Genomic DNA, 27612 nt, shown 5'->3' with positions numbered 1-27612 from the left:
TAATATAACATAAATAATAGAGGACTAAACTTAACCTCTCACAAATAAACTATCTGCACAAACATCTAAAAGTAGATAGAAGATGATGTGAGTATATTGAGAACAATGAGAGATGTATGGTACTGAACAGTATAAAAGGAGGGGAGAGATGCCAGTTCCTTGTATTGTCATTGTGACATCCATGTTGCAGAGGTCTGTGTCACAATGGATAATTACAGGCTTTAATTAAAGAAGAACCCAGTGACCAGAGCTATGGGTGTTTCCTATACCTTCATCTTCCAGTTCTGCCTGATCCTGCAATGTATGACCCTCTGGAGATCAGAAATGCAAAGTCCAGGCTGTGCCCTTCATTTTACTGATGTGTTTGATGAATTCCAATATTTTCAGGATGGAGATTTGATCATCGGAGGAGTGATCACTGTGAGGTCAAAAGATGATCTAGAATCATCTGACGAAAAAATATACAGGTATGTAACTTACTTTCTAGGAAGAGAACAATGTGATCAGGGTGACAAAGAACAACAAATAGGACTTTGGTTTTGATTGGAATACATGCATGTGATGGAAATATAAGATGTAAAATAAAATGTAAATGATGTATATAAAAAAAATACCTCCTCGTTTACCTGCAAACCAAGCTTTCCAGAAAGTGACATACATGGCTGACAGTGACAGGGAAGGGCTGACAGTGACAGGGGTTGGTGACGGTGGCAAAACTTGTGACAAACTATTACAGTGTCAGGGTGTTGGAGAAGTTGCTGGAAGAGTCTTTTCTTTAAAGCTGAAAAGTGTGTGTATTCCTCCATCCGCTCTGTTTATGTGAATGGAGCGATCTCTTACTTGTTGTTGTTATAAAAGTGATCACTTTAAATCTTTCCATTTATTTTATTTTTTTATCCATCCAGGTAGATGGATAAATCCTCCCCACTGAGACATTGTATTCTGGGACTCTCCACTGTCAGAATACACAGATTTTTGTTCTACAAGGCCTCTGCTTTCAGAATATATATTACCGTATATACTCGAGTATAAGCCGAGTTTTTCAGCACATTTTTTTTGTGCTGAAAATGCCCCCCTCGGCTTATACTCGAGTCACCTTTTTGCACCTGATCTCCAGGAATTTGGGGACCCGGTACAAAGTTTGTTGTCCAGGCATACCTATGACCAGGGAGCACTGATTTTTCAAAGCCGGGCACTCCTTCCTTAGACTCCCATGTTCCATGTTAAACAGTAATTTCTCTGGTGATTTTGGGGACCCGGTACTGGCCGATCGTAAGTCCCCTGGACCCGAACCATGGCACACATGTAACCCCATTTCTCCTCCACAAGTGTGCAAAGTTTGTTGTCTGGGGGACCTAGGGCTTGGGAGCACCGATTTTTCAAATCCGGGCACTCCTTCCGTAGACTCCCATGTTAAAAGGTAATTTCTCTGGTAATTTTGGGGACCCGGTATTGGCCAATTGTAAGTCTCCTGGACCCGAAACATGGCACAACTATAGCCCCATTCCTTCTCTAAAAGTGTGAAAAGTTTGTTGTCTGGGGAACCTAGGGCTGGGGAGCACCGATTTTTCAAACAGGGCACTCCTTCCATAGACTCCCATGTTAAATGGTAATTTCTCTGGTAATTTTGGGGACCCAGTACTAGCCGATCGTAAGTCTCCTGGACCCGAAACATGGCACAGCTATAGTCCCATTCCTTCTCTACAAGTGTGAAAAGTTTGTTGTCTGGGGAACCTAGGGCTGGGGAGCACCGATTTTTCAAACAGGACACTCCTTCCTTAGACTCCCATGTTAAATGGTAATTTCTCTGGTGATTTTGTGGACCCGGTACCGGCCGATCGTAAGTCTTCAGAACCCGAAACTTGGCACACATTTAGCCCCATTTCTCCTCTATACGTGTGCGAAGTTTGTTGTCTGGAGATCCTAGGGCTGGGGAGCACTGATTTTTCAAAGCCAGGCACCTCTTCCATAGACTCCCATGTTAAACGTCAGTCTAGGCATGGGCACAGTGAGGTATGGGCACAGTGAGGCATGGGCACAGTGAGGCATGGGCACAGAGAGGCATGGACACCGTGAGGCATGCACATGGATACAGTGAGGCACAGTGAGGCATGCAGATGAACACCCTAGGCTTATACTCAAGTCAATAATTTTTCCCATTTTTTTGTGGTAAAATTAGGTGCCTCGGCTTATATTCAGGTTGGCTTATACTCAAGTATATACGGTATGTATTGGAGGGCTTTTAGATAATTTTATAACTAAAGATGAAGATTTTATATGTGTGCAAAAAAATGCTCTAGAGAGGACATGATTAAATCCAGGGGGAAGTTTTTTGTGAAAAGTGTTAAGTGCCCTCACACTTTAATCTCAATTGTTCTGTTACCATTCTTTACACACATGTGCAATCTGTGCTGTTTTTTTTTTTTACAACCTCTAGCACAGGGCAGAGTGGAGGGTTCCTAGGGTACGATAACGGGCAACGGGTTTACACACACAGATCCACAGTCCTGCTCTGTTACCGGGCAATCGCGTGTCCGGCGTACATAACGGCTGCCGGGCACAGCTTTCAGCTCCTTGGTGATGCGGCCGCGATGTATGCCCGGCAAGGACATCATATGACTCGAGCCCAGGATGGGAGATTCTACAGTATCTGAGAACATCATATTACTATAGTATTGATGTGGCTAAAGGACTACAATCTGAACCCCAGGCAGATACAAAAGACACAAATGAATGCAGCTCTGTATTCAATTATACATCATTACTTTGGTGTAAGTGTGGACATTTTACTTAGTATCAGCCACAGACTGGGGGAAGCATAAGACCTGTCAGGCCCTGTACACACGATCGAACATGTCTGCTGAAACTGGTCCGCAGACCAGTTTCAGCGGACAGACCCGACCGTGTGTACAGCCTAGCAGACAGGTTTCCAGCAGACAAAAGTTTTAAAGCATGCTTTAAAACGTATCTGCTGGAAACGCGTCCGTCCGACATGTCCGCTGGTTAGTACACCTAACCAGCGGACAGAAATCTCCCGCATGCGTCGAATGGATTCGACGCATACGTGGAAGTATTTTACTTCCCGGTTTGGTGACGTGGCGGCGTCAACGTCACCGCCACGTCACTGTGCTGTCTGTCCGCGGGAATTTCGGTTTGATGGTGTGTACAGCCATCAGACCAAAATCTCCCAGCAGACCGTTTTCATCGGACATGTTCTATCGTGTGTACAGGGCCTAAGTGTTTCTGAACTGCAGCGGAGAAAAAATCAAGTCTCCTGTTCTGTCAGACAGAGCTGTGTAAATATCAGAGCTGCATTGACATAAATACAAATCTTTAGGCAGCTAAAACAGCTCCCATGTATTTGTTTTTTCCATTGTTTGCCTGGAGTTCAACTTTAACATTTTCGCTGCCAGAGCAGTTTTTTTTTCAGTTTTAAAGTACATATTCAATTAAATTACTTACATTAAATGACTTTAAGCTCTCCGAACATTATACAGTGTGGGCCAAATCCTCAGCCAGGCGGTGTAACTTAACTTTCAGCAGTTAAGTTACACTGACTTAAAGTTTCTACCTAAGTGCCTGATCCACAAAGCACTTACCTAGAAATTTCAGGCCGTGTAACTTAAGTGCCGCCGTCGTAAGGCGGTCCTCCTCTCCAGGGGGCGTTTAAAATTTAAATGAGGCGCGCTCCCGCGCCGGCCGTACTGCGCATGCGTGTGACGTCATTTTCCCGACGTGCAGCGCGCGAACGTAATTGACGCCGGGCGGCTTTGTGGATTGTGACGGGACACTAAAGTTGCGACGGGTGAAAAAAATATACGCGCCGGGAAAACAAATAATTATAAAAAAAAATGACAGCGTCGCTCAGCATGCATTCCTGAGAGGGAGAACTCCATGCCAATTTTCAAAGAAAAAAACGGCATGGGTTCCCCCCCCAGGAGCATACCAGGCCCTTAGGTCTGGTATGGGTTGTAAGGAGACCCCCCCACGCCGAAAATTCGACGTAGGGGGTCCCCCTACAATCCATACCAGACCCGTATCCAAAGCACGCTACCCGGCCGGTCAGGAATGGGAGTGGGGACGAGCGAGCGCCCCCCCCCCCTCCTGAGCCGTGCCAGGCCGCATGCCCTCAACATGGGGGGGTTGGGTGCTCTGGGGCAGGGGGGCGCACTGCGGGCCCCCCCACCCCAGAGCACCCTGTCCCCATGTTGATGAGGACAGGACCTCTTCCCGACAACCCTTGCCGTTGGTTGTCGGGGTCTGCGGGCGGGGGCTTATCGGAATCTGGGAGTCCCCTCAAATAAGGGGGCCCCCAGATACCGGCCCCCCACCCTAAGTGAATGGATTCACCTGTAGGCAAAAAGTAAAAGTTAGTAAACACACAACACAAGGGTTTTTAAAATAATTTATTATTCTGCTCCGGAGGCACCCCCCTGTCTTCTTTATTAGCTCTATTACCAGGGGGGGCTTCTTCTTCCACTCTCCGGGGGTCTTCTTCCACTCTCCGGGGGGGGGTTTCTTCTTCCGCTATCCGGGGGGGAGCTTCTCCGCTCTCCGGGGGTCTTCTTCTATCTTCTCCCCTCTTCCGCTGTTGACTCGGCGAACCCCGGTTCTTCTCCAGCTGTCCGGTGCCTTCTTCTTCAGCGCTGGCTGCCTGCTATCTTTGTGTGTTAGCTCAATTTCTAACAGGCAGCCGGCGCGGTCTTCTGTGACGTCAAGGTCTTCTCTTCTGTTCTTCTCCCCTCTTCCGATGTTGACTCGTCGCCTCTTGTCGCTGTAATGATGGAAGCGCGCCTTGCATCCCATTTATATAGGCATCACCATCCCATCATGCTCCGGTATCTTTATCCTATGGAAAGGGGACCACCAATCACTCGAGACTTTCTTGGAAAGTTTGAATATCAATTCGAGAAATATCAAACTTACCTGGCAGATAGAAGCACATAATATCGCGTTTCTAGACTTAGAAATCTCCAGGAACCATGGGATTTTTGACACTAGAACCTTTTTTAAAAATGTGGACAGAAACAGTTATCTCCCCCTCACCAGCTGTCATCACAGGAACTGGCTCTACAACATACCTAAGGGCCAACTTATGCGCCTACGACGCAATTGCACTAAGCTGGATGCATTCCAAGTACAAGCCAAACAAATAGGAGAGAGATTTATACAAAAGGGATACAATGACATATACATCGAGCAAAATATAGAAGAAGTATCCAAGATGTCAAGAGAAAAGCTCCTGGAGAATAAAACACCTACAGTTAGGAAAGATCTGGTCCCTGTAGTACTGGATTATAATGTACAACACAGGAAAATTGAAAAGGTCATCCAAAAACATTGGCACATTCTGAAATGCGACAAAGACCTTCAGGACCTTCTACCTGAGAAACCAAGGTTTATATATAAAAGAGCCCCAACACTACGGGATCATTTGGTGAAAAGTGTAATAAACCCTCCGAAGAAACAATTCACATTCTTTTCTGGAAAGGGTTTTTACCCTTGCAAAAGATGCTACTCTTGCACACACACCAATCAACCGAACAAAAAAGTGTCTACATTCAAGTCCAACAGCAATGGGACCGAATATGAAATAAGGGACTTTATTGGCTGCAACACGGAAGGGGCAGTTTATGTCCTTGAATGTAGTTGCGGACTACAATATATTGGTCGCACAAAAAGATTGTTATGGATACGCATCAAGGAACACGTCAAAAATATCGAAAGCGGGTTTCCCAATCACAGCGTATCTTGTCATTTTGCCAAAGTACATCACAAGGACCCTACACATTTGAAGTTCTGGGGGATAGTTCCATACTCCAGACCATGGCGGGGTGGCCACAAGGTTAGGGCCCTAAGCCAACTGGAATCTAAATATATTTTCAACATGGATACTTTCACACCCAGAGGCCTCAACGTAGAGTTCGACCTGAACTGTTTCCTGAGTGACTTTTAAACAGTGTGCTACACCCTCCTTTGGCCCGCCCACTTCATGCCACCATCACTCTTGCAGTGTGTGTATTAGGTGTATTACTCATAGTGGGATGCTCTCTGCATGCTTTGGTCGTGCATCTGTCGTGCGTTTGGTGTTGCTCTACACGGTGCTACACTAGGCCTATGCCCATATGAGCTCCCTTTTATCAGATGTCTAAGACTATCTGTGCTAACCTACAGGGGTGCTCTGCAGATACCTGTTTTTATTATTGTATTTGTTTTTATATTCCCCTTTTTTATAATTATTTGTTTTTATTATCCCTTCCTTTTTTGTGCCATCTCACAATAGGACTTTTCTGACCGTCGCAGTTGAGGACAACGCAGTGCGCTGTGTCCTTATGCGATGGTCATATCTATATTGATATGCCGGATGGCGGCGGTAGCATTTGCAGCACTTGTGCATCAAACCTGTGACGTTTTTCCCATAGGGTTTGTATGCTGCCTTGACATCCGTCCACCCTAGTTGTACTATCATTTGCCCCTTTTAATTAAACTAATACACAAACATAATCTTTTCCTTTTTATCCACTCGCTCCCAGCATATGCCACACAGGCCCTTATGTCACCCATGTCCCTGTAAATTTGTCCACTCTCCTCCCTGTCTGGCTTGACCAGCAGTGTGTGACATTTCTATTTGACTCAGGGAAAATGGCGCAGATACAGCGCCTGTCAGCTCACTATGCTGACTTCAACAAAATGGCCGCCGCTGTGTCCAATCACCCGGACACTATTTAAAGATGATACAGTGCTCTAGTAACCATCCCCTGATGAAGTCACGTGATGTGACGAACACGCGTCGGGACACCAGAGCACCAATCGGGAGCATCACCAGACGGACGGCAGACGAGCGCGGCGCTCGTGGATTTGCGACCGTTCCATCACTGCTCCATGTGAGTTTTTTTATCGTCACTTTTGTGTTTTCATTAAACTTTTGTTGTACCGTTTTACGCGATGTGCCCCCCCCTCTCTCACTTCTCCCTCCCCGGTTTCTTCCACCATACTACGAGCAATCGGCTCAGAGGATATTGAGGGATTCGAGCTGTGGCGGAGAGAAGTTAAAGAGATGAGCTTGGCGCTCGTGGAGATAGGCACCCTTTCCTTACACATTGTGTAAGTAGTGTTAGTGTACACTTACCCACCTTGGCAAAACCCTTTCCTTATATGTGGCAGGAGGATCAGGTGACACTAAATATTCTTTCTTCCTATATGTATGACCAACCACCGAGATCCTACAGAGTGACACCCACCTAACAGGAATCTGGAGTATTGGTAACTGTTTTTTGGCTCTAAGTGACAGCTGGGAGGTAAGCTGACAGGATCACTTATGGTGTGGGCTGCATGCTTTGTGGATTCGATTAGATTGCACACTTCCACCCACTTGAATTTGGATTCTGTTTTCACTTTTAACCATTCACCTATTCCATCAACTTCACCTGGAACTGGTTTTTACTGTTTTTTTTTGTTTGCTTGGATTAATCCGGGACTACAGTAAACCTTATTTTTATCTTCATTTTTAGTTTTATATTTTTTATTTTTATATTTTTTTCCATTATGCATATGGTTTCTCACTGGAGTATTTACACCATGGACTTTTAACACAGTCCAGTCAGGACTGCACCTATAGATCATCATCAAGGTCCCTTCCATTTTGTTTGTATAGTTTTCCACTTCCCAGGTTCACATCACCCCACTCTTTCCCCTTCCCCCCCCTCCCTTCCCTTTGCCCACTTAACAACTAGTTTAATTCACAGCGCAGACACTTACACCTTTTTAAAATTGGAAGGGGTTGTTGGTTATTTTCCAGGCTTTGGTAATTGTTTTAATGTATGCTATCAGCATCTCAGGGGGGGGGGGGGGGCAGCTGTGGCAGCTGCCTCAAAGAGAGTAACGAGATGGGGCACTTGTGAGGTCTGAAATGTTTTGTAATATGCATTTGAGAGCCCATCAGGTCCATGTGATTTGTTTAAAGAGGTTGTTAAGCCACTTTTTTTGTAGTATTTAATGGCAGATCCCTCAGGTTTTTTTAGCATTGAGATAAGTATTGAAAAGCAAGAGATGTTACATAAAAATTGGTATTTATTTATTGGTTAAATGACATCAAAAATATTTTCCATAATTACATAGAAGTCGTAAAAAAACAATTCTGGCCCTAACATTGACAACATACTCATTAAAAAAAAAATTGGGATAACTACACATAACTCATGTTGTGTAAACTTTTTGTAATTTTGTAAAGCTTCAAATAATCCCTACGCGTTTCGACCTTTCTTGGTCTTCTTCAGGGAATAAATTAATATGTGAGAAAGAAAAGGTTTACAAATTATTATGTTTATAGATACATCATTTATATAATTTAGTATATTCTAATATCACAGAGTAGTACATACATACATACATATATATATATATATATATATATATATATATATATATATATATATATATATATATATATATATATATATATATATATATATATATACCACTTTTCAATGAGGAAGCCATGTCCTGTGGCCAGACGAAGCGCTGTTTCTTTAAAAGCACACCAAGCCTCAGTGGTCCCGGATTGTCCACACGCTGCCCACCTGCCCTCCATGGACGAGCCCCCGCCTTCATATCACTTACAAGAAGTCACCCCTTTATTTAGACTGGGGAATGAACCGAGGGAGATGGAAGGGCACCCACTGTTTTCTATATTACAAGATTTAAAAATTACTGTTATTCTACTATAGCTGATTTGTTGTATGTATATAATTATGTATGTATGTATTGATTAGAACCAACATTTTGCTGTATATATATATGTTATATGCAAATATTCGCTAGAACCAATAATATGGGAGGTATCAGTTCAATGTCTAAAATAGTATTAACAATCTCATTAGCTTGGGAACAGTGCATGTACACAGGTCCAGCAGCTTAATCAATGTTCCTATCTTGTTGTTGTAATATTTTTATTATTTTATTCATTTTATATATTTTTTTTTTTTGTTGTAATTATTATTTTTGTCATTATTAAATTATGTGTATGTGTGTGTGTGAGTGAATGTGCAAGTAATGTTGTATTCCATTAAATAAAATAACATTGATACAATTATTAAAGATAATTTGAAGAAAATTATCTGTCAAAAGGTTCCATAGTTCCCTCTGTTAGATAACATTAGGCTCCCCAGTGGATGTAATGTATAAAAAATATGCTGACTAATAGTGTTGCTCACGAATATTCGCATTGCGAATATTCGGCTCGAATATAGCATATTCGAGAAATCGCGCTATATTTCGAATTTCGCGGTGAATATTCGCAATTCCGAATATTCGCATTTTTTCAATTTGATTTTTAAAACAGATCACATCCTATCGACGTCTAAAAGCATTGCTGGTATGATTAGAGACCCTGGGCAGAGTAGCTAAGCTGAGGCGATCCTTTTATGTTGCCAAATTGAAAAAAAAAATATTGCGATTTTTCGCTATTGCGAATGCGAAAATAATTGCGAATTTTCGATAACTGTGGTAGGAGAACTCTGATTGTCTCTGATGCAAAAGGGGGGGGCTTTGTGTATGTGTATGTTATGAATATTTGTATGTTTGATATTATTATTTTTTGTAAGAAGGAAAAAATTGCGCATACCTTAAAAAAGGGGAGAATACAGCAGCAACTCAAAAATGTTATACAACATAAATTAATACAAGACAGAAAATGGAGTCGCTCTACAAGAATAAAAAATATGTCTAGTGACAAGACATGTGGGCAAATTATAAAATAAGCAAGCGCAAATAACTTGTGAAATACACAGTGAAACAAATATATAAAGAAATATAGTCCCAATAATAGAAAAATAATCTTTCATAAAAATGTCTTTGATATGTGAAGTGAAAAAAAGTCCAAAGCATGCAGCATGAACGTGTTCAATCTTTAAGGTGTTTGATTGACAAACGGCTGTGACAGATGGATAGAGTAAAGAATCACCACCAATGCAAAACACTTTTTATTTTCTATTGTAAAATATCAAGAATATTCTGAGCCAATCAGAGTGCTCCTTCTGCATTTGCCGAATATTCGCAATTATTTTGTATTGTAAAATATCAAGAATATTCTGAGCCAATCAGAGTGCTCCTTCTGCATTTGCCGAATATTCGCAATTATTTTGTATTGTAAAATATCAAGAATATTCTGAGCCAATCAGAGTGCTCCTTCTGCATTTGCCGAATATTCGCAATTATTTTGTATTGTAAAATATCAAGAATATTCTGAGCCAATCAGAGTGCTCCTTCCGCATTTGCCGAATATTCGCAATTATTTTGTATTGTAAAATATCACGAATATTCTGAGCCAATCAGAGTGCTCCTACAGCATTTGTCGAAATTGCGCAATAAATATCGCATTCGCATGTTGCGATATTTCGATAAAATATCACGAATATTCTGAGCCAATCAGAGCGCTCCTCCAGCATTTCTCGAAATTGCGCAATAAATATCGCATTCGCATGTTGCGATATTTCGATAAAATATCACGAATATTCTGAGCCAATCAGAGTGCTCCTACCGCAGTTATCAAAAAATCGCAATTATTTTCGCATTCGCAATAGCGAAAAATCGCAATAATTTCATTTCGATAAAATATCACGAATATTCGAATTTAGCGAATATATCTCGAATATTCGAATATATATTCGAGATATATCGCGAAATCGAATATGGCATATTCTGCTCAACACTACTGACTAATACCTTATTTCTGAGTTCCTTGACTGCTCGCCGGTCTCCTTTCCCAATCTGATAGCTGCAGGGAAGGGGCTGAGTATCCCCTGCTGACATCAGATGGGAGGAGAAGAACAGAAGAGGAGACTAGCGGACAGTCACGTGAGCGCTAAGCAACGCTCGGTAATAAGACAATCTTTACAAGACTTAAAGGGTTTCACTTTAAGCATTTAAAAAAATCACTGTTGCAGGCAGAACCGCCCCCTTTTGACACCCCTTTGCCTATTAGCACAGATAATGAGAATTGTTTTATTTAATTGGTTTTAATGAAGTTCACCAAATAACTGAACCCAAGGCAGTTTGGCTCATCAATACCTGTGCAGAATATACCAAAACAGTCCACAAATAGGTATTTTGGATCTAAAAAGGCCACATGATTGGTTTAAACACCTAGTGGTGAGACTTTAACTTACCGATATGCTGTGTAAAACTTATCATTACCTCAACATTGTTTCTACTATTTTATATATCATCCAGGAAGTATTGGGTAAAAGTCTTTTCCTCTTTATTTAATATTAAGCTGATCACATGTATGAATATTTTAAAAATATTTGACATATATACAGAAATTATTAACTTACTGTTTTGGAAAAAAAAAACTTTTTATAGCCCCTCTCTTGGGTATTACCTGAACCTCCTAGCTTTCCTTTCTGCAATTGATAATATTAACAAGGATCCAGACATCTTACCAAATATTACTCTCGGCTTCCATCTATTTGACTCATGGCTGGAACCCAGGAAGGCTGTACAGAGTGTTCTGCAGATCTTGTCTGGACCAAATGGGACAATTCCTAATTATTCCTGTAATGGACAAGGCAAGCTGACTGGTGTTATTGGAGATCGCTATTCATCCACTACAATCCCAATTGCCCAAATCCTCGGATTGTACAGATACACACAGGTGAGTGAATACTACTTGTTTTTTTGTAATATTATTCTAAGGCCCCGTACACACGAGAGGATCTATCCGCTGGTATTTATCCGCAGATCAGTTCCAGCGGATAGATCCTGTGGTGTGTACGGCCCCGCGGATATTTATCTGCGGATTTTTTTTCTGTACAGACTCACCGGATCAATCCGTCCGATCACCTCCCTCGCATGCGTCGTAATGATTCGACGCATGCGTGGGAAGTCTTTACCTTCCAGCGTCGCGCACGTCGCCACGTCATCATCGCGGCGACGGCGCGACACATCACCGCGGATGGATTCCGCGCGGATTTCGATCTGATGGTTAGTACAACCATCAGATCAAAATCCGCCAGAGGATTTATCCGTGGGAACGGTCCAGAGGACCGATAATCCTCTCGTGTGTACGGGGCCTTAGTCAACAGAGACATCAAAATACATTATACATGGTGGGCCATTTATATGGATACACCAAAAACAAAAGTTGGATTCAAAATGGCCGACTTCAAAATGGCCGTCATCGTCACCACCCATCTTGAAAAGTTTCCCTTCTTACATATACTAATGTGCCACAAACAGGACGTTAATATCACCAACCATTCCCATTTTATTAAGGTGTATAAATGGCCCACCCTGTATTTTTTACAAAAACTAGACATGTGCATTTGTTTTCGTCCGAATGCATTTTGGTCCGAATTTCGGGTATTTACGTTATCGTTCTAAAAAAAGAAAACGAATGAGCAGAATCTGAAATCCGAAAGATCCGACATAAAAAAAATGCTTTATTTTCGTTGCTACAACAGTTCGATATAGATAGAAGATTCAACATGACCCTGACAATAACAATCTGTGTCTATCGAACCTGTGGTCCAATGTGCCTAACCTTAACTCTATTAGTCCAAGATTATTCTACATAGAGAGGAAAGATTAGACATAGAGAGAAAAGATTCAACATTACAGAGACGGTGTTGGGGTAGACCATTCAACATGAACAACGAAAAACATACAAACGTCAAATTTGTCATTGAAGGCTTATGGTGTCTGTCGAAATCTCTAAGAAGAGTTGACAAGCAGCTAAACTGTATGACGCCGCAATCGTACATTTCCAGTCAAATGCTCGGCCCATAGGCTATAGAAGAATTCTAATGTTGGTTGACTAGTAATAATACATTATAAATATAATTATTATTAGTATCATACAACATTAGAATTCTTCTATAGCTTGTAGGCGGAACATTTGACCGGAAATGTACAATTGCGGCGTCGTACAGTTTAGCTGCTTTATTGAATCTTCTTAGAACATTCGACAGACACGATACGCCTTCAATGACAGATTCGACCTTAATCAATTTGGATTTTTCAGACTAATGCATTTTTTAACAAAACAAAATAAATAAATAATTTTTTTGGAAGAAAACGAAATTCCGAAACAAAATATTTCAGTGTGCACGTCTAACAAAAACATGCCAGTCTTTGAAAGTTTAAGTGCATGTAAACTCTAATGCCACGTACACATGATTGGACATTCCGACAACAAAACTGTGGATTTTTTTCTGATGCTCAAACTTGTGTTGCATACACACGGTCACACAAATGTTGTCGGAAATTCCGAACGTCAAGAATGCGGTGACGTACAACACTTACGACGAGCCGAGAAAAATTAAGTTCAATAGGCAGTGCGGCTTTTCTGCATGTGTAGGATTTTTGTGCATCGGAATTGCATACACACGATTGGAATTTCTGACAAGAACTTTTGTTGTCAGATAAATTGAGAACCAGCTCTTAAACATTTGTTGTTGGAAATTCCGACAGCAAATGTCCGATGGAGCCTTCAGACGGTCGGAATATCCGACCAAAAGCTCACATCGAATATTTGTTGTCGGAAATTACGCGGCATAACAATTAAAAATAACAATAAGTGATCTTGCTATGCAAGAACACTTAATGAATGAATACACAGCTGGCACAATCACTAAGGATTTTGTTAAATTTTTCAGAATTAAAATCCAATGCAATTAGCTTTTTAGGGCTTTGGTCTATGTTCATGTGACTGTTCAGTCTCCTCTTCTCCTACTACTTGGAGAGCTAGGGATAGAGAATTAAGAAGACCCCTGGGAGTGGCTGCCAATTACAGTGGTGATACCTGGGCTATAGAATAGGAAGTGCAACTGTTAATCTTACACTTTTACACACCTTGGGTAAGGCTCCAAATTGCCTACTTCGCCAACAACAGTGTTTGATGGGGTGAGTAGGGGGTATTTGATTTTCAGTGTCTTCTCCTATCGTTACTGTTCACAGCAGAGCAGAGGTCCTGCTCTCCACCAGGCCCTTTCAGAGATATAAGTACTTTAGACTCCTGGAGCATTTACACAAGTGATGGCAATACAGGGCAGAGGTCCCACCCCCTACCCAAGTTGTACAGAGAACAGGGTAAGAAGTAGACACCTGGAACATCCTCACAGGTGGTGTCAACACTGTAGAATGTAGAAAAACCTGCAGATCATTGTAAATTGGTATTTTAGTTTAAAGTTAAAGCAGAGGTTCACCCAAAATATTAACATTAGCTTATCCTGATCAGTGAATCATATACATATACGGTACATATGTTGTTTTTTTTTGTGATGATTTAAATACCTTTAATAAGCTCTGTAAAGGTGGACTTCCGGGTATTCCTCCCACTGGAGTAGGCATATCTCTTCTTTTCCCCAGCGCTGCATTGTTTGCTGGGATGTCTCCTGGGAGCACAGTGTCATGCTTCCCAGGAGACAATGCTGATTGCTGTCCATCGAAATCTCTCTAGATTTCACTTGTCGCGTGATTCATCAAGTCGGTCACGTGACAAGGGCGGATCTATTTCCGCCATTTTAAAAAAGGGCACACAGGTGATTGCCGTCACAACGGCTGTCAACACTGCATATGCGTGAGATAGAGCTGTGAATGCCAGGAGACAAGCATTCACTGCTTCCCGGAAGTCTGTGCTTGTGGGCTTCACAATGCCTACAAGCGAAATGGAAAAAAATAGAAGGCACACAATGGCAGACACATTTATTGTAGAGGCCATGCTTTGTTTCTTGTTTGTTTTGGGGGGGGTCTTTTTTGGGGGGGGGGGTTACTGACACTCTAGCTTTTCTCATTTGGTCCGTTTTGTTTTGTTGAACATACCACTGAAAGGTATTCAATAGTATAGATACAAAAAAATACCTGTTGATCCAGTGTGAGGACAAATCTAATCACCGTGCACTCCACCATTGCCTCTATTTTCCAGACTATTGCTGCTAAAGGGTCTTAAAGTGACACTAAAGGTTCCTTTTTTTTAATAACAAACATGTCATACTTGCCTCCATGGGAGAGGAAATTGCGAGAGAGCAAACACCTCTTGTTGCCGGTGGCATGCTGAGAGGGATGGAGTTCTGAGGAAGTACCAGAGGAAATGCTTCATGAGCTGGGAACTTTGAAGAGGCTGGGGAAACCTCAAGAAGGTACTGATCCAAGAAAATTCTCTACGATGTTGTGAGTTGAGTGCTAGGCCTCGTACACACGACCGAACATGTCTGCTGAAACTGGTCCGCGGACCAGTTTCCGCGGACATGTCCGACCGTGTGTAGGGCCTACCGGACCGGATTCCTGGCCGAGCGGACAGGTTTCCAGTGGACAAAAGTTTCTTAGCATGCTAAGAAACTTGTCCGCTGGAACCATGTCCGTTGGACATGTCCGATGGTCAGTATGACTCATCGGACATGTCCGCTGGTTATGACGTATAACCAGCAGGCCGAAATCCCGCGCACGCGTCGAATTGATTCGACGCATGCGTGGAAGCATTGAACTTCCGTCACCGCGTTCTCTGTCCATGGGGATTTTGGTCTGATGGTGTGTACACACATCAGACCAAAACCTCCCAGCAGACATGTCCGATGAAAACGGTCCGCGGACTGTTTTCATCGGACATGTCTGGCCGTGTGTACAAGGCCCTAGAGGAGACAGCTGTGGCTACATAGATACAGAAAATTGGGTGTAGGCTAAAGGCACCAGTTCTGTATTGCTGTCTACTTGTGCTGTTATTTTTGGAGTCTGATACGTTTTTGACATTGTGTTCTGGGGTGTCCTGTGCCCTAACCCTCTCTCTCGCATTTCTTCCCTGTTGTAAGTAATAAACTCACCTTTTTGCATTCTAAAAGTGTCTGGCACCAACTTTTCCACAAACGCCCACACCCACCATGCCTAAGAACCAGTGCCCTAATGCCACGTACACACGGAAAGTGGAATTTCCTATGGAAAAAGTCAGACAGGATTTTTTTTCATCGGATATTTTGACCGTGTGTATGCCCCATCTGACTTTTTCTGTCAGAAATTCCGATGGACTTAGAAAGAGAACATGTTCTCTTTTTTTCCGACGGAAAATTCTATTTGTCTGTATGGAACTCCGACGGAGAAAAAAACATGCATGCTCGGAAACAATTTGACGTATGCTCGGAAGCATTGAACTTCATTTTTCTAGGCTCATCGTAGTGTTGTACGTCACTGCGTTTTTGGTGGTCGGAATTTGGTGTGACCGTGTGTATGCAAGACAGCTTGAGTGGAATTCCATTGGAAAAACCCGTTGGAGTTTATTCCGACGAAAACAATTATCATGCGTACACAGCATTAGGTGAAATGTCAGCCCTCCCTGATGCTGGGGGACAGGGGGTGCTACACTGGCTTTTATGGCTAGCCATAATCAGTGATCCAGGGCAAGCCAATCACAAGTAAAGTCAGGGTGATGTCAGGTCTCTTGATTTGTATCGTTTTTCTGGTTATGCATAATTTTGCCTACAGAAGCCTGTCCCCCACCAACCTGCTGCAGAAAAGGGTCAATGTTCTCTGAATGAGGTCCAACATACCCACTGATAAGTCTAAATTTTAGCATAAATACTTATGACCCTTGCTGATTGGAGAGCTATAGATCTGACACAACAGGAGGAAAATTGTACATCTTCAGGCAGACCACTGTTTCAATTCAAAGAAAAAAAGATCCTTCTCTACAGCATGCTGGCAGGGGGCAGGCTTGACTACTCCGGTTTCTGTAAGACTTTGAATATCTTTGTTTTTATGCACATGGGATGTATTACTTTTCAAATCTATATATTTAAGATTTAATATCTCAAAGATATGATATGGGTTAAATAAGAGTTCTTTTGACCAGAAGTGAAAGCTTCAATAGAATAAACATTTATTAGAGCTTATACAAAGTCTAATCTAACACACAAAGGGCCAGATTCACAAAAGAGATACGCCGGCGTATCTCCTGATACGCCGTCGTATCTCTGTTTTAGGGTCTTCCTAACTATGCGACTGATTCATATAATCAGTTACGCATAGATAGCCCTAAGATCCGACAGGTGTAATTGAATTACACTGTCGGATCTTAGGATGCAATACCTCGGCCGCCGCTCGGGGGAGTTTGCGTCGTAAACCAGCGTCGGGTATGCAAATTAGTAGTTACGGCGATCCGCAACGTTTTTTTGCATTTGTTACATCGCTGCTAGTCTAGTTTCCCATCGCAAAGTTAGTCGTCGTTTTAGCTGCCCTAACTTTACACAGCCCACGTATGTGCTGTATAAAGTATGGCCGTCGTTCCCACGTCGAAATGTAAAAAAATGTTGTTCTTGCGTAAGACATCCAGGAATACGAAAGTATGCTACGCACGTCGCCGTTCGAAAAATGGGAATTTCAAAACGGAGCATGCGCAGTAGGTCCGGCGCGGGAGCGCGCCTAATTCAAATGGCACACGCCCCTTTGAATTACGCGGGCTTACGCCGGAGGCCGCCGGCGTAAGTTTTCATGCAAGTGCTTGGTGAATCAGGCACTTGCGATGAAAACTTGCGGCGGTGTAACGTATCTACAATACGTTACGCCGCCACAGTTCTATGTGAATCTGGGCCATACTATCTATCTCCTTGACGAAGCAGGAAATAGTAGTTTAAAATACATTGGCCCGGATTCACATACATCGGCGCATATTTATGCCGCCGTAGCGTATCTCTTTTACGCTACGCCGGCGCAGCGCACAGAGACAAGCACTGGATTCACAAAGCACTTGCTCCCATTCGTTCTTAAAGATACACTGGGTTTCCTCGGCGTAAGCCAGCGTAGGTGGAAGTGGGCGTGAGCCATGCTAATGAGGCGTGACCCCATGCAAATGATGGGCCAAGCACCATAGAAGTACTTAAAATGAACGGCGCATGCACCGTCCCGTGGGCGCATCCCAGTGCGCATGCTCAGAATCACGTCGGAACTACTCCCTAAGATACGACGGATCACTGCCTACGACGTGAACGTAACCTACGCCTAGTCATATTCACGTACAACATAAAAAACGACAAAAGATACAACGGCTTGTGTTCCCTGGTCCATACCTTTGCATGAGTTGCTCCTCCTATATGGGGAATAACTTTACGCCGGACGTACGACTTACGCAAACCACGTATATTATGCGCCGGGCGTAACTACGTTCGTAAATCGGCGTATCTCCCTCATTTGCATATGTGCATAGAAAATAAATGGGAGCGGAAAATGCGCCCAGCGTAAATATGAAGATGACGTAGGCAAGTTACGTCGGTCGTAGGAAGCCTATTTTCAGGCGTATCTCAGATTGTGGGCGGTTTATCTCGAGATACTTCGGCGTAAGTGCTTTGTGAATCCGGGCCAAAGTATTTACATGGAGGGATACAGAGCGTATTCCTCTAAAACATTACAGTACAGACATATTTATTTACAGGCACCAGAGGCCCTTTTCCATAATTACCCTTTTAGAACCATCCTGCAGGCCATCCTTCCATAAAGTGACCTCCCTTCTCCTCCCCTCTGGAGTATATCTCTCTATGCTGATGTCTCATTGGTTGGCCTAGCTAGGATCAGGATTGGAGGCCTTACTACATAAGTCAGCCCCCTTTCACGCAAATCCTGCTGACTATAATCGGGCAGAAGATTAAATTGAATGTTCCCAGGATTAAAGGGTGGGGGCTATCTTCATTGCACATCACAGCATGGGGTCAATCACAGAAAGTGGGTTTAACACAATGGAATTGTCTCTACAATCTTGGGGCTCCACATAGTCTAGTCTTAACAAAATGGCTTTCCTCTGTGCTAAATGACATATATTCAGCACGCTAAATGAAATATCTTCAGCCCGCTAAATGAAATATATTCATAATTACAACATATATATATACATAATAAAAATGATCACAATTAAAAGAGCATGAATGCACAAATAATAAAATCACAAACAGCGCTGATAGTGACAGTTCTAGTGTAGATGCCCAAGGCACCACGTCTACACTTCTAAAATTGCGTGAAGAAAATCAGTAGGTAGAGGCAAAAGTTCCAAAAAAGAGTGTGGTCCACTTTAAGAAAGGACAGACAGTAAGCACCTTCCACCCGAACTCCTCAAGAGACACCACGTGGGACACAATAAGCCCCCTCTGGGGTACGCACTCACCAAAAAGTAAATAATACAAGGCGATGTATGTGTAACTCCAGACTGATAATAATCCATCAAGCAGGGTGATCAAACACATCTTTTGGTAAGAGCAATTACAACAGGGGTGTATTTAGACCCTGAATTATCTTCACGAGTGGTGGTTCTGGTGGAAGAGGATGAGCATTTCAAGCCGTTGAGATCTCTTTTGCTATTCTTTGAACACGGACTCTTGTCTCTACTGTTTCTTACTTTTAGTACACTGAGGGACCAAGGGACTCTCTTGGTATAGTCCAGCAGCGTGAGCCGCGTGACGTCACGGCCGGAGGCGAGGGAGGACTCGGAGCGCGCAGGGAGCTGTGTCGGAGCCTGTGAGCTTGTAATCACACTGCATGCCTAGGAGGAACCTAGCAGTGTACTAAAAGTAAGAAACAGTAGAAACAAGAGTCCGTGTTCAAAGAATAGCAAAAGAGATCTCAACGGCTTGAAATGCTCATCCTCTTCCACCAGAACCACCACTCGTGAAGATAATTCAGGGTCTAAATACACCCCTGTTGTAATTGCTCTTACCAAAAGATGTGTTTGATCACCCTGCTTGAAGGATTATTATCAGTCTGGAGTTACACATACATCGCCTTGTATTATTTACTTTTTGGTGAGTGCGTACCCCAGAGGGGGCTTATTGTGTCCCACGTGGTGTCTCTTGAGGAGTTCGGGTGGAAGGTGCTTACTGTCTGTCCTTTCTTAAAGTGGACCACACTCTTTTTTGGAACTTTTGCCTCTACCTACTGATTTTCTTCACACAATTTTTGAAGTGTAGATGTGGTGCCTTGGGCATCTACACTAGAACTGTCACTATCAGCGCTGTTTGTGATTTTATTATTTGTGCATTCATGCTCTTTTAATTGTGATCATTTTTATTATGTCTTTATTTTTTTAAACGGCTGCTCCCATTACCGTAGTATACAGATCATCTGTCATCTGCGGTTATCTGTTATTAGGTTATTGTAATTAGCTTTTATTCAGTGTTGGCGCTGGGAGGTGTTTTGTAGGCCTTCATTACACTTCTTTCGTTATATATATATACAGCTATTTAATTTAGATTACCCCAAAAAACTATAAGGCAACAGATGTATTTAGCTGATTTAATCTGAAAGATCAATTGCATTTTTAAATATTTGTACAGCGCGGTCTTAAATGATAATGTAATGCCGCGTACACACGATCGGTTCAACCGATGAGAATGGTCTGATGGACCGTTTTCATTGGTCAAAACTGATCGTGTGTGGGCGCCATCGGTTATTTAACCATCGGTTAAAAAAAAGCCAACTTGTTTTAAATTTAACCGATGGATTCCTAACCGATGGGAAAAAAAAGATCGTTAGTAGGCACAACCACCAGTTAAAAATCCACGCATGCTCAGAATCAAGTCGACGCATGCTTGGAAGCATTGAACTTCGTTTTTTTCAGCACATCGTTGTGTTTTACGTCACCGCGTTCTGACAAGATCGTTTTTTAACCGATGGTGTGTAGGCGAGACGGACCATCAGTCAGCTTCATCAGTTAACCAATGAAAACGGTCCATCGGTCCGTTCTCATCGGATGAACTGATCGTGTGTACGCGGCTTTAGTGGCATCTGGATATGAATGTAATCTGCAAATATATCAACACTATAATAATAGTTAATTCTCTTCTTTTCAGATCACCTATGGGGCCACCGATTACACATTAAGTGACAGACACCTTTACCCGCATGTTTTCAGGACCGTTCAGAATGATTATGTCTATTATTTAGCAATTGCCAAACTAGTGAAATATTTTGGCTGGAATTGGGTCGGAATACTTTTATCAGATGATGACACCGGAGAGAATGAAGCGCAAATTCTGAAGAGACATTTGGCTTCCCTGGAGATTTGTGTGGCTTTTGAAAAAAGAATGGCAACAAATTCAGCTACAATGGATCAGTGGATAGACACACTTAGTAAAGTACGATGTAATGTTTTAATACTTTGTGGTTTCTTCACAAGCAATGCTCGAGGATACCTTACTGCATACACTCATATCAATATAAACAATATTCTTATCCTTCCCCCAGGCTGGACTTTAGAAGGAATTCAAATAACAACTCTTTTCTTAGATTTTATAACAAGTTTGTCTCTACAGTTTTCTGATCCACAAATTCTTAGAGATGAAACTATGTTTGATGTCAGTGTATTGACAAGTCGTTCACAAATTGGGCAGCTATTGGATGATCTGATCGTTACATTTTACAATATAACATCAACTCAAAATGGAAAAAATATTTATTTTCAAAACGTTCCTATTTCTAGACAGAATATATTAAGAGTCCTTGTTTCAGTAATTGACAAAACTTTGCTTTTCGGAGATTCTCTACGAGTATTTATTGCAGTAGAAGCTATGGCTGAAGCCATAAATTTTTTCAACAAGTTTAATCACAGTTTTAATATTAACAGATTTTATCAGGTAAAGTTAGTTTGAAATGTATGTGTTGGGTAAGCGCAAACCAGTGGAGGAATTTGTAAAGAGGATTGTTGGTTAATGAGCTGTTGGTAAGGTAGTTGAGTCTAGTGGCAGCACTATAGATGGGATGACCTTTGTAGAGGTAGGCTAATGAGGGGGAGGTTTCTATAGTCAAGTTGAGGGATAACAAGTGAATTTGTATCTTGGTGGTGACATTGATAAGAAAGAGGGTAACATTCTGGAAATGTTAGGGAAGTTGAGGCAGCAAAATTTGAACAGTGATTGGATGTGGGGTCAAAAAAAGAGGTCTGAGTCCAGGACCACACCTAGCATGCTGACATGAGGGAATGGACTAATGATTGTTTTAGTTATCTCAAAGGAAAAATAGGGGGAGAGGACACGGAGAAGGAAATATACATTTTTGCAACTTTTGGCATTGGACCATAACTCAGAAAATTGGTTCTGAGACTTATCTCTGCTAGACTTTGTGATCTCATGTCTGAACAAGGAAATTGTATAATTGTCATCATGTGTCACTAAGTTTTTTTGAATGATGCCTAAACAATGAAAATGAAAAATGTATTTAACTATCGAGCCTGGGGGCCCCCCTTAACGTTTCTGTAAAGTGGCACAGTTTTAGCATATACAGAACATGCTACAGCAAAACTGACATTTCTAAAGAACAAAAAATAAATAAAATGACTCACGGTTACAAAATAAAGAGAAAAACAACGTAGGGTTACATCCTGTCCATACCAGGCCCTTCGGCGTGGGGTCCCCTCAAAAGTCCATAGCAGACCCTTATCGGAGCATGCAGCCAGGCAGGTCAGGATGGGGGGGCAAGCGCCCCCTCTTAAACCATACCAGGCCATGTGCCCTCAACATGGGGGGGTGGGTGCTTTGGGGCAGGGGGAAGGGGGGGCAAATTTAACTGTCCTTTTTTTCTCCTTTATGTTGTCTGGTGTATTCCTTTTAAAGCAATTTGAGAAGCTACCTTTAAAGTTTCTATATAACATCAAGTGTATTATAATTATTTTTATTTTGGCTGGAGAGAGAGATGAGAGAGCATCTGAGAGTGTATATGAGTTTTTGAATGCTGTAATGGATCCCGTTGTTCTGAAAATCAATGAGGCCATCCTGCTGATTGCCTTATGGAGGCTACAGAGAAGGAAACATCTGGAGGAGGAGAGAAGCACCCGTTGTCGTCATTTCTGGATGCATCTTATTATGACACCAAATTTCTCTTTGGGGTACTTTGGGGTACTCTTCCAGTTTCTATCCCCAACTACACATGCATCTGGAAAAATATCTGAACTTTGCGCGGATGTCGGTTATTGCCTTTGATGTAGTAAAAATGTGGGAAAAAACTGCGCTAAAGCCCAAATGATAAAAAAAGCTGCTAGCACTCAAACAAAGTAAAACACAAATATGGAATAAATAGTGCAGCGCTTAAACTATCAATAATGAATAATAATACTGTACCACAATGTGAATAATTGGTAATCAAAAACGGTGCAAAAAAAGAAAAAAAAGAGATGACGTATTAAGAATGCCAAAAAGGCTTCAATAGACAGTGTAAAAGTCCATTGTAAAAACAAAATGTGAAGTGATCCTTCCCAAGAACTGGCACAGGATACAGGAGTTACAAGTTGACTGTTGAAATACGCAAATTCTTCATATAATGAACAAATGAGGTACTCTTACCGCAACTGATGGACTCATCTGTTATATAACAGTGGGTCAAACGGGCTTGGGGTCTCAAAGACCTGGATCAAAGCAGGTGGGGGATCTCCGTGGTTTCCAAAGGAATCTGGAACAATCCTGTAGAGAGTTGTCCGATATACTGGAACATGGAGATAGCACTCCTTCCGCTAGCAGGCAAATGCCAATGTAGATCTGTGTGAGCTCACAATAAGTGTAGAAAGAGGAGCGAAAAAGAAAAATGCTCCCAATGGTGCAGGCCAAAAAAAAAACAATTAAGGTTTATTTAGATAAAATTGCCATACAGTAAAAGATAACAAAATAAAAAAGTGATCACGATGAAAAAGTTAAAAGGCAACCAAGTGATGTACCCCAATAAACAACAAAAAAACAGCAACACAAGTGACTGTTCATTGTCTCTGAGAGTGATATATGGAACAGGGCAAGAACAATTAGGGACTAAAGCTGTTGGTATGTGTTAGATGAATTATCCCCTTGGTTTCGATGTGGGGATTGGGCATGTGGTTCAAGAGGCTTCAGGGTGTGAGTAGGTAGGTAGAGGCAGGCGTACAAGACCAAAATTGGGGTGGGGGGCCATGAAATTAGGTAACTGTGGGATTGGGATAGAAATGGGAAAGAGGTAGATGGTGAGAAGGAGGAGGAAACTCACGTGAGGAGTGGGGGTGTCACGTATCAGATAAGACCAGAGCTGTGTGGACTGCACCAGAGGAGGCCCAAACATAAATAGGTGAAAGTAAGTAAGTTTATTAACCCCCCTGGCGGTATTCCCGAGTCTGACTCAGGGTGAGATTTTTTGGCTACGATCGGTAACCCCAGGTCAGACTCGGGCTCGCCTCGCTGAATCCACAGGCTTGGTTTACTTACCTTGTCCCTGGATCCAGCAATGCCACCACGCTGTGTGAGCGAGCGGGACCTCGCTCGATTCACACAGTGCCTCTGTGTGCCGCCGATCTCCGTTCCCTGCGACCTTACGACGTACGGGAGCGGAGAACGGCGCCAAATTCAAAAAGGTAAACAAACACTATACATACAGTATACTGTAATCTTATAGATTACAGTACTGTATGTAGAAAATACACACCCCCCTTGTCCCTAGTGGTCTGCCCAGTGCCCTACCTGTTCTTTTATATAATAAAAACTGTTCTTTCTGCCTGCAAACTGTAGATTGTCCAAAATGGGTTTAGAGCAGCTAAAAAACAGTGATAATAAATTATAATCACTTGCAGAATTGTGCGATAGCGATTTGTGGGGAAATTCGTCATACAAAAATTTAAGAGAGTTATTCCTAAGAATTACAGGCCTACAGTATAAAACGCCCAATTACCTTGCAAATAATGGTACCGCTTTCAGCACCTTTTTTCTGAAATAATCATGCCACCAGGGAGGTTAAAGTAAATGCATATAAAGCCTCATACACACGTACAGTTTTCTCGGCAAGAAAGCTGCTGGGTGAGCTTTTTGCCGATAAAACCGTGCGTGTGTTTTGTTTCTTGTGGGAAAACTGCCAGGAATCTCAACAAGAAATATAGAGAACCTGCTCTGTGTTTCCTGCCGAGAAACCCGTTCCGTGTGTATACTTACCTGTTCCACGTAAGCCCGCGCATGTTTGAAAAGACTTTGGCGCACTTTTAACTTTTAGCTTACAAGGGCAGTGTAGGGTGTAGCAAGATGGTGGCGACGGCATCAAATGTGATGAGCGCAGGCTCGTCATAGTCAAAGACATCACTGCGTTCTGGCCATTTAAAAGAATGGCGGTTTTTTGAATGGCTGTGTGTACACAGGGCTTGGCAAGGCTTGCCGGAAATCCCATCGGGAAAACCAAAGTTTTTTTCCAGACGGGATTCCCGCCCGTGTGAATACACCACCAATATAAACAAAGTTAACAAACCAAACAACCAAAACAGTGATAGTAAACCAACCAGCATATATAGCAAAGGGAGTACCAGAATCGTAGTCAAGCCAGGCCAGGATCATAAACAGGAGATCAGCAGATGGGGGAGCCAGGAGTAAACAGACAGGGATAAGATGGAAGGAATCAGGCTGCAGGGCAAGGATCCAGGGATACAAGGCTGCAGGGCAAGGATCCAGGGATACAAGGCTGCAGGGCAAGGATCCAGGGATACAGGAACAGATACAAACAGGTTCAGGATACAGGAATCAGGGTTCAGGATCAGGATAACAGGTAAACAGGCTACAGGTAAGGGCACAAGGACAATACCAGGGCAAGGTGTGTGTGCACTTGCCGGGTATTTATACTATTACCTGCTAAAAAGCTCAGGTGATGCCTGACTGCAGAAGGTAAAATCTGCTCCATAATTCCAATATCCATTCGCTGGTGGATGCAAGTACTGTGGCCCAAAGATGACATAACACCAGCAGGGAGAATTTCCCCTGACAGTTCCAAACTGCCAGGAGACACCTGCTGGTGGACCTCAGTACTGCACGCTAAATTATAGATAATACCAGCGGATGGAACCTTTCCTGACAGGGGGTGATTAAAGAAGGTCTGGGACTGGGTAGGTGGGGGCTGGCATTGAGAAGGCGGCTGATGTTGAGAGGGAAGTACTAGCGCTGCTGAGGTCCTGGGGTGCATTAGCGGATCCTGAAAAAAATTGCGGGGTTGCTTGGTGGTGGCCCACCACTTAATTTTGCATGCAGATACTGCAACGACATGCAGGCCATCTATACAATGCTTCTCCTGCTTTCCTCCAATGTCTTCCAAGACATGGTATAAAGTGCGGCAGAAGACATCCAAGAAGACATCTACACTGCGCCTCTCCTGACGCACTTCCTGCAGCAGCGCTAGTACCCTGTCCTTACTGAAACAGGCCCCCTTCTTCAAAGGAAACTGATCTAGTCACATTAGTCTCTGGCACCCGAGGTGGTTGCTTGTGCTGTATCTCTATCTCTATCCAGATACTAGAGGGCCAGATCTACTGCCTGGCCCCAGTGAGGATGGGAAAATCTGGGGATGACCTAGGCGATGATCTCTCTGAGGGATCTGATTTGCAATCCTGAGCTGCATCTTCATCAGAAGACTTTGGCCTCTCTTCATCAGAAGACCTCTCTATTAGCTGGAGGTATGCAAAAAATGGTGGAAAGGAAAATGACATCTTAGGCCCCGTACACACGAGAGGATTATCCGCTGGGAACGGTCCTCCGGACCATTCCCGCGGATAAATCCTCTGGCGGATTCTGATCTGATGGTTGTACTAACCATCAGATCGAAATCCGTGCGGAATCCATCCGCGGTGACGTGTCGCGCCGTCGCCGCGATGATGCCGCTGCGACATGCGCGACGCTGGAAATAAAAGACTTCCCACGCATGCGTCGAATCATTACGACGCATGCGAGGGAGGTGATCGGACGGATTGATCCGGTGAGTCTGTACAGAAAAAAATCTGTGGATAAATATCCGCTGGGCCGTACACACCACAGGATCTATCTGCTGGAACTGATCTGCGGATAAATACCAGCGGATAGATCCTCTCGTGTGTACGGGGCCTAAAAGGTGTGACTGAAACCCAGGGAAGAGTAACAAGCAGTGGGAGACCTTTGCCTAAAAAGAGTATGTTGGGGGAGGAGGATTTGAAGACAGTAGCATCTGGTATAAGTGGGTCTGCTGGGAGCAGTAGTGAATGTGAATGCTAAAACTGCTTTTAATGATGCAAAGGGGAAAGTACCGTATATACTCGAGTATAAGCCAAGTTTTTCAGCAATTTTTTTTGTGCTGAAAATGCCCCCCTCGGCTTATACTCGAGTCACCTTCTTGCGCCTGAACTCCCAGACTTTGGGGACCCGGTACCGGCACACATGTATCCCCACTCTTCCTCTACAAGTGTGCAAAGTTTGTTGTCTGGGGGACCTACGGCTGGGGAGCACCTATTTTTCAAAGCCGGGCACCCCTTCCATAGACTCCCATGTTAAACGTCTAGTCATGGACACAGTGAGGCATGGGCACAGTGAGGCATGGGCACAGTGAGGCATGGGCACAGTGAGGCATGAACACAATGAGGCATGAACACAATGAGGCATGGGCACAGTGAGGCATGGGCACAGTGAGGCATGGGCACAGTGAGGCATGCACATGGACACAGTGAGGCAAAGTGAGGCACAGTGAGGCATGCAGATGGCCACCCTAGGCTTGTACTCAAGTCAATATGTTTTCCCAGTTGTTTGTGGTAAAATTGGATACCTTGATCAGACGGGTGATCTGTCTATCAAAGTGCCCGGACAAGGGGGAGGGGCTATATATGACGACGCGCGGCAGGGAACATACAGCTATTGAAATGAA

At 43.0% G+C, this 27612-nt stretch overlaps 1 protein-coding gene across 1 annotated transcript in view; it reads left to right on the top strand.

Annotated features, from left to right (window-relative positions):
* The first annotated feature begins 252 nt into the window (after positions 1 to 252).
* Positions 253 to 27612, top strand: part of LOC120928900 (vomeronasal type-2 receptor 26-like) — a 55040-nt gene continuing 27680 nt past the window's right edge. The window contains exons 1-4 of the mRNA XM_040340011.1: positions 253 to 467; positions 5050 to 5397; positions 11362 to 11653; positions 20817 to 21599. Coding sequence (XP_040195945.1) covers positions 253 to 467; positions 5050 to 5397; positions 11362 to 11653; positions 20817 to 21599 — 1638 coding nt within the window. The remainder of the gene's footprint in view (positions 468 to 5049; positions 5398 to 11361; positions 11654 to 20816; positions 21600 to 27612) is intronic.

The sequence above is a fragment of the Rana temporaria genome, chromosome 1 (genome assembly GCF_905171775.1).
Source record: "Rana temporaria chromosome 1, aRanTem1.1, whole genome shotgun sequence".
Taxonomy (NCBI): Eukaryota; Metazoa; Chordata; class Amphibia; order Anura; family Ranidae; genus Rana; species Rana temporaria.
The sequence above is the reverse complement of the archived record's forward strand: the minus strand, read 5'-3'. Positions and strand labels throughout refer to the sequence as shown.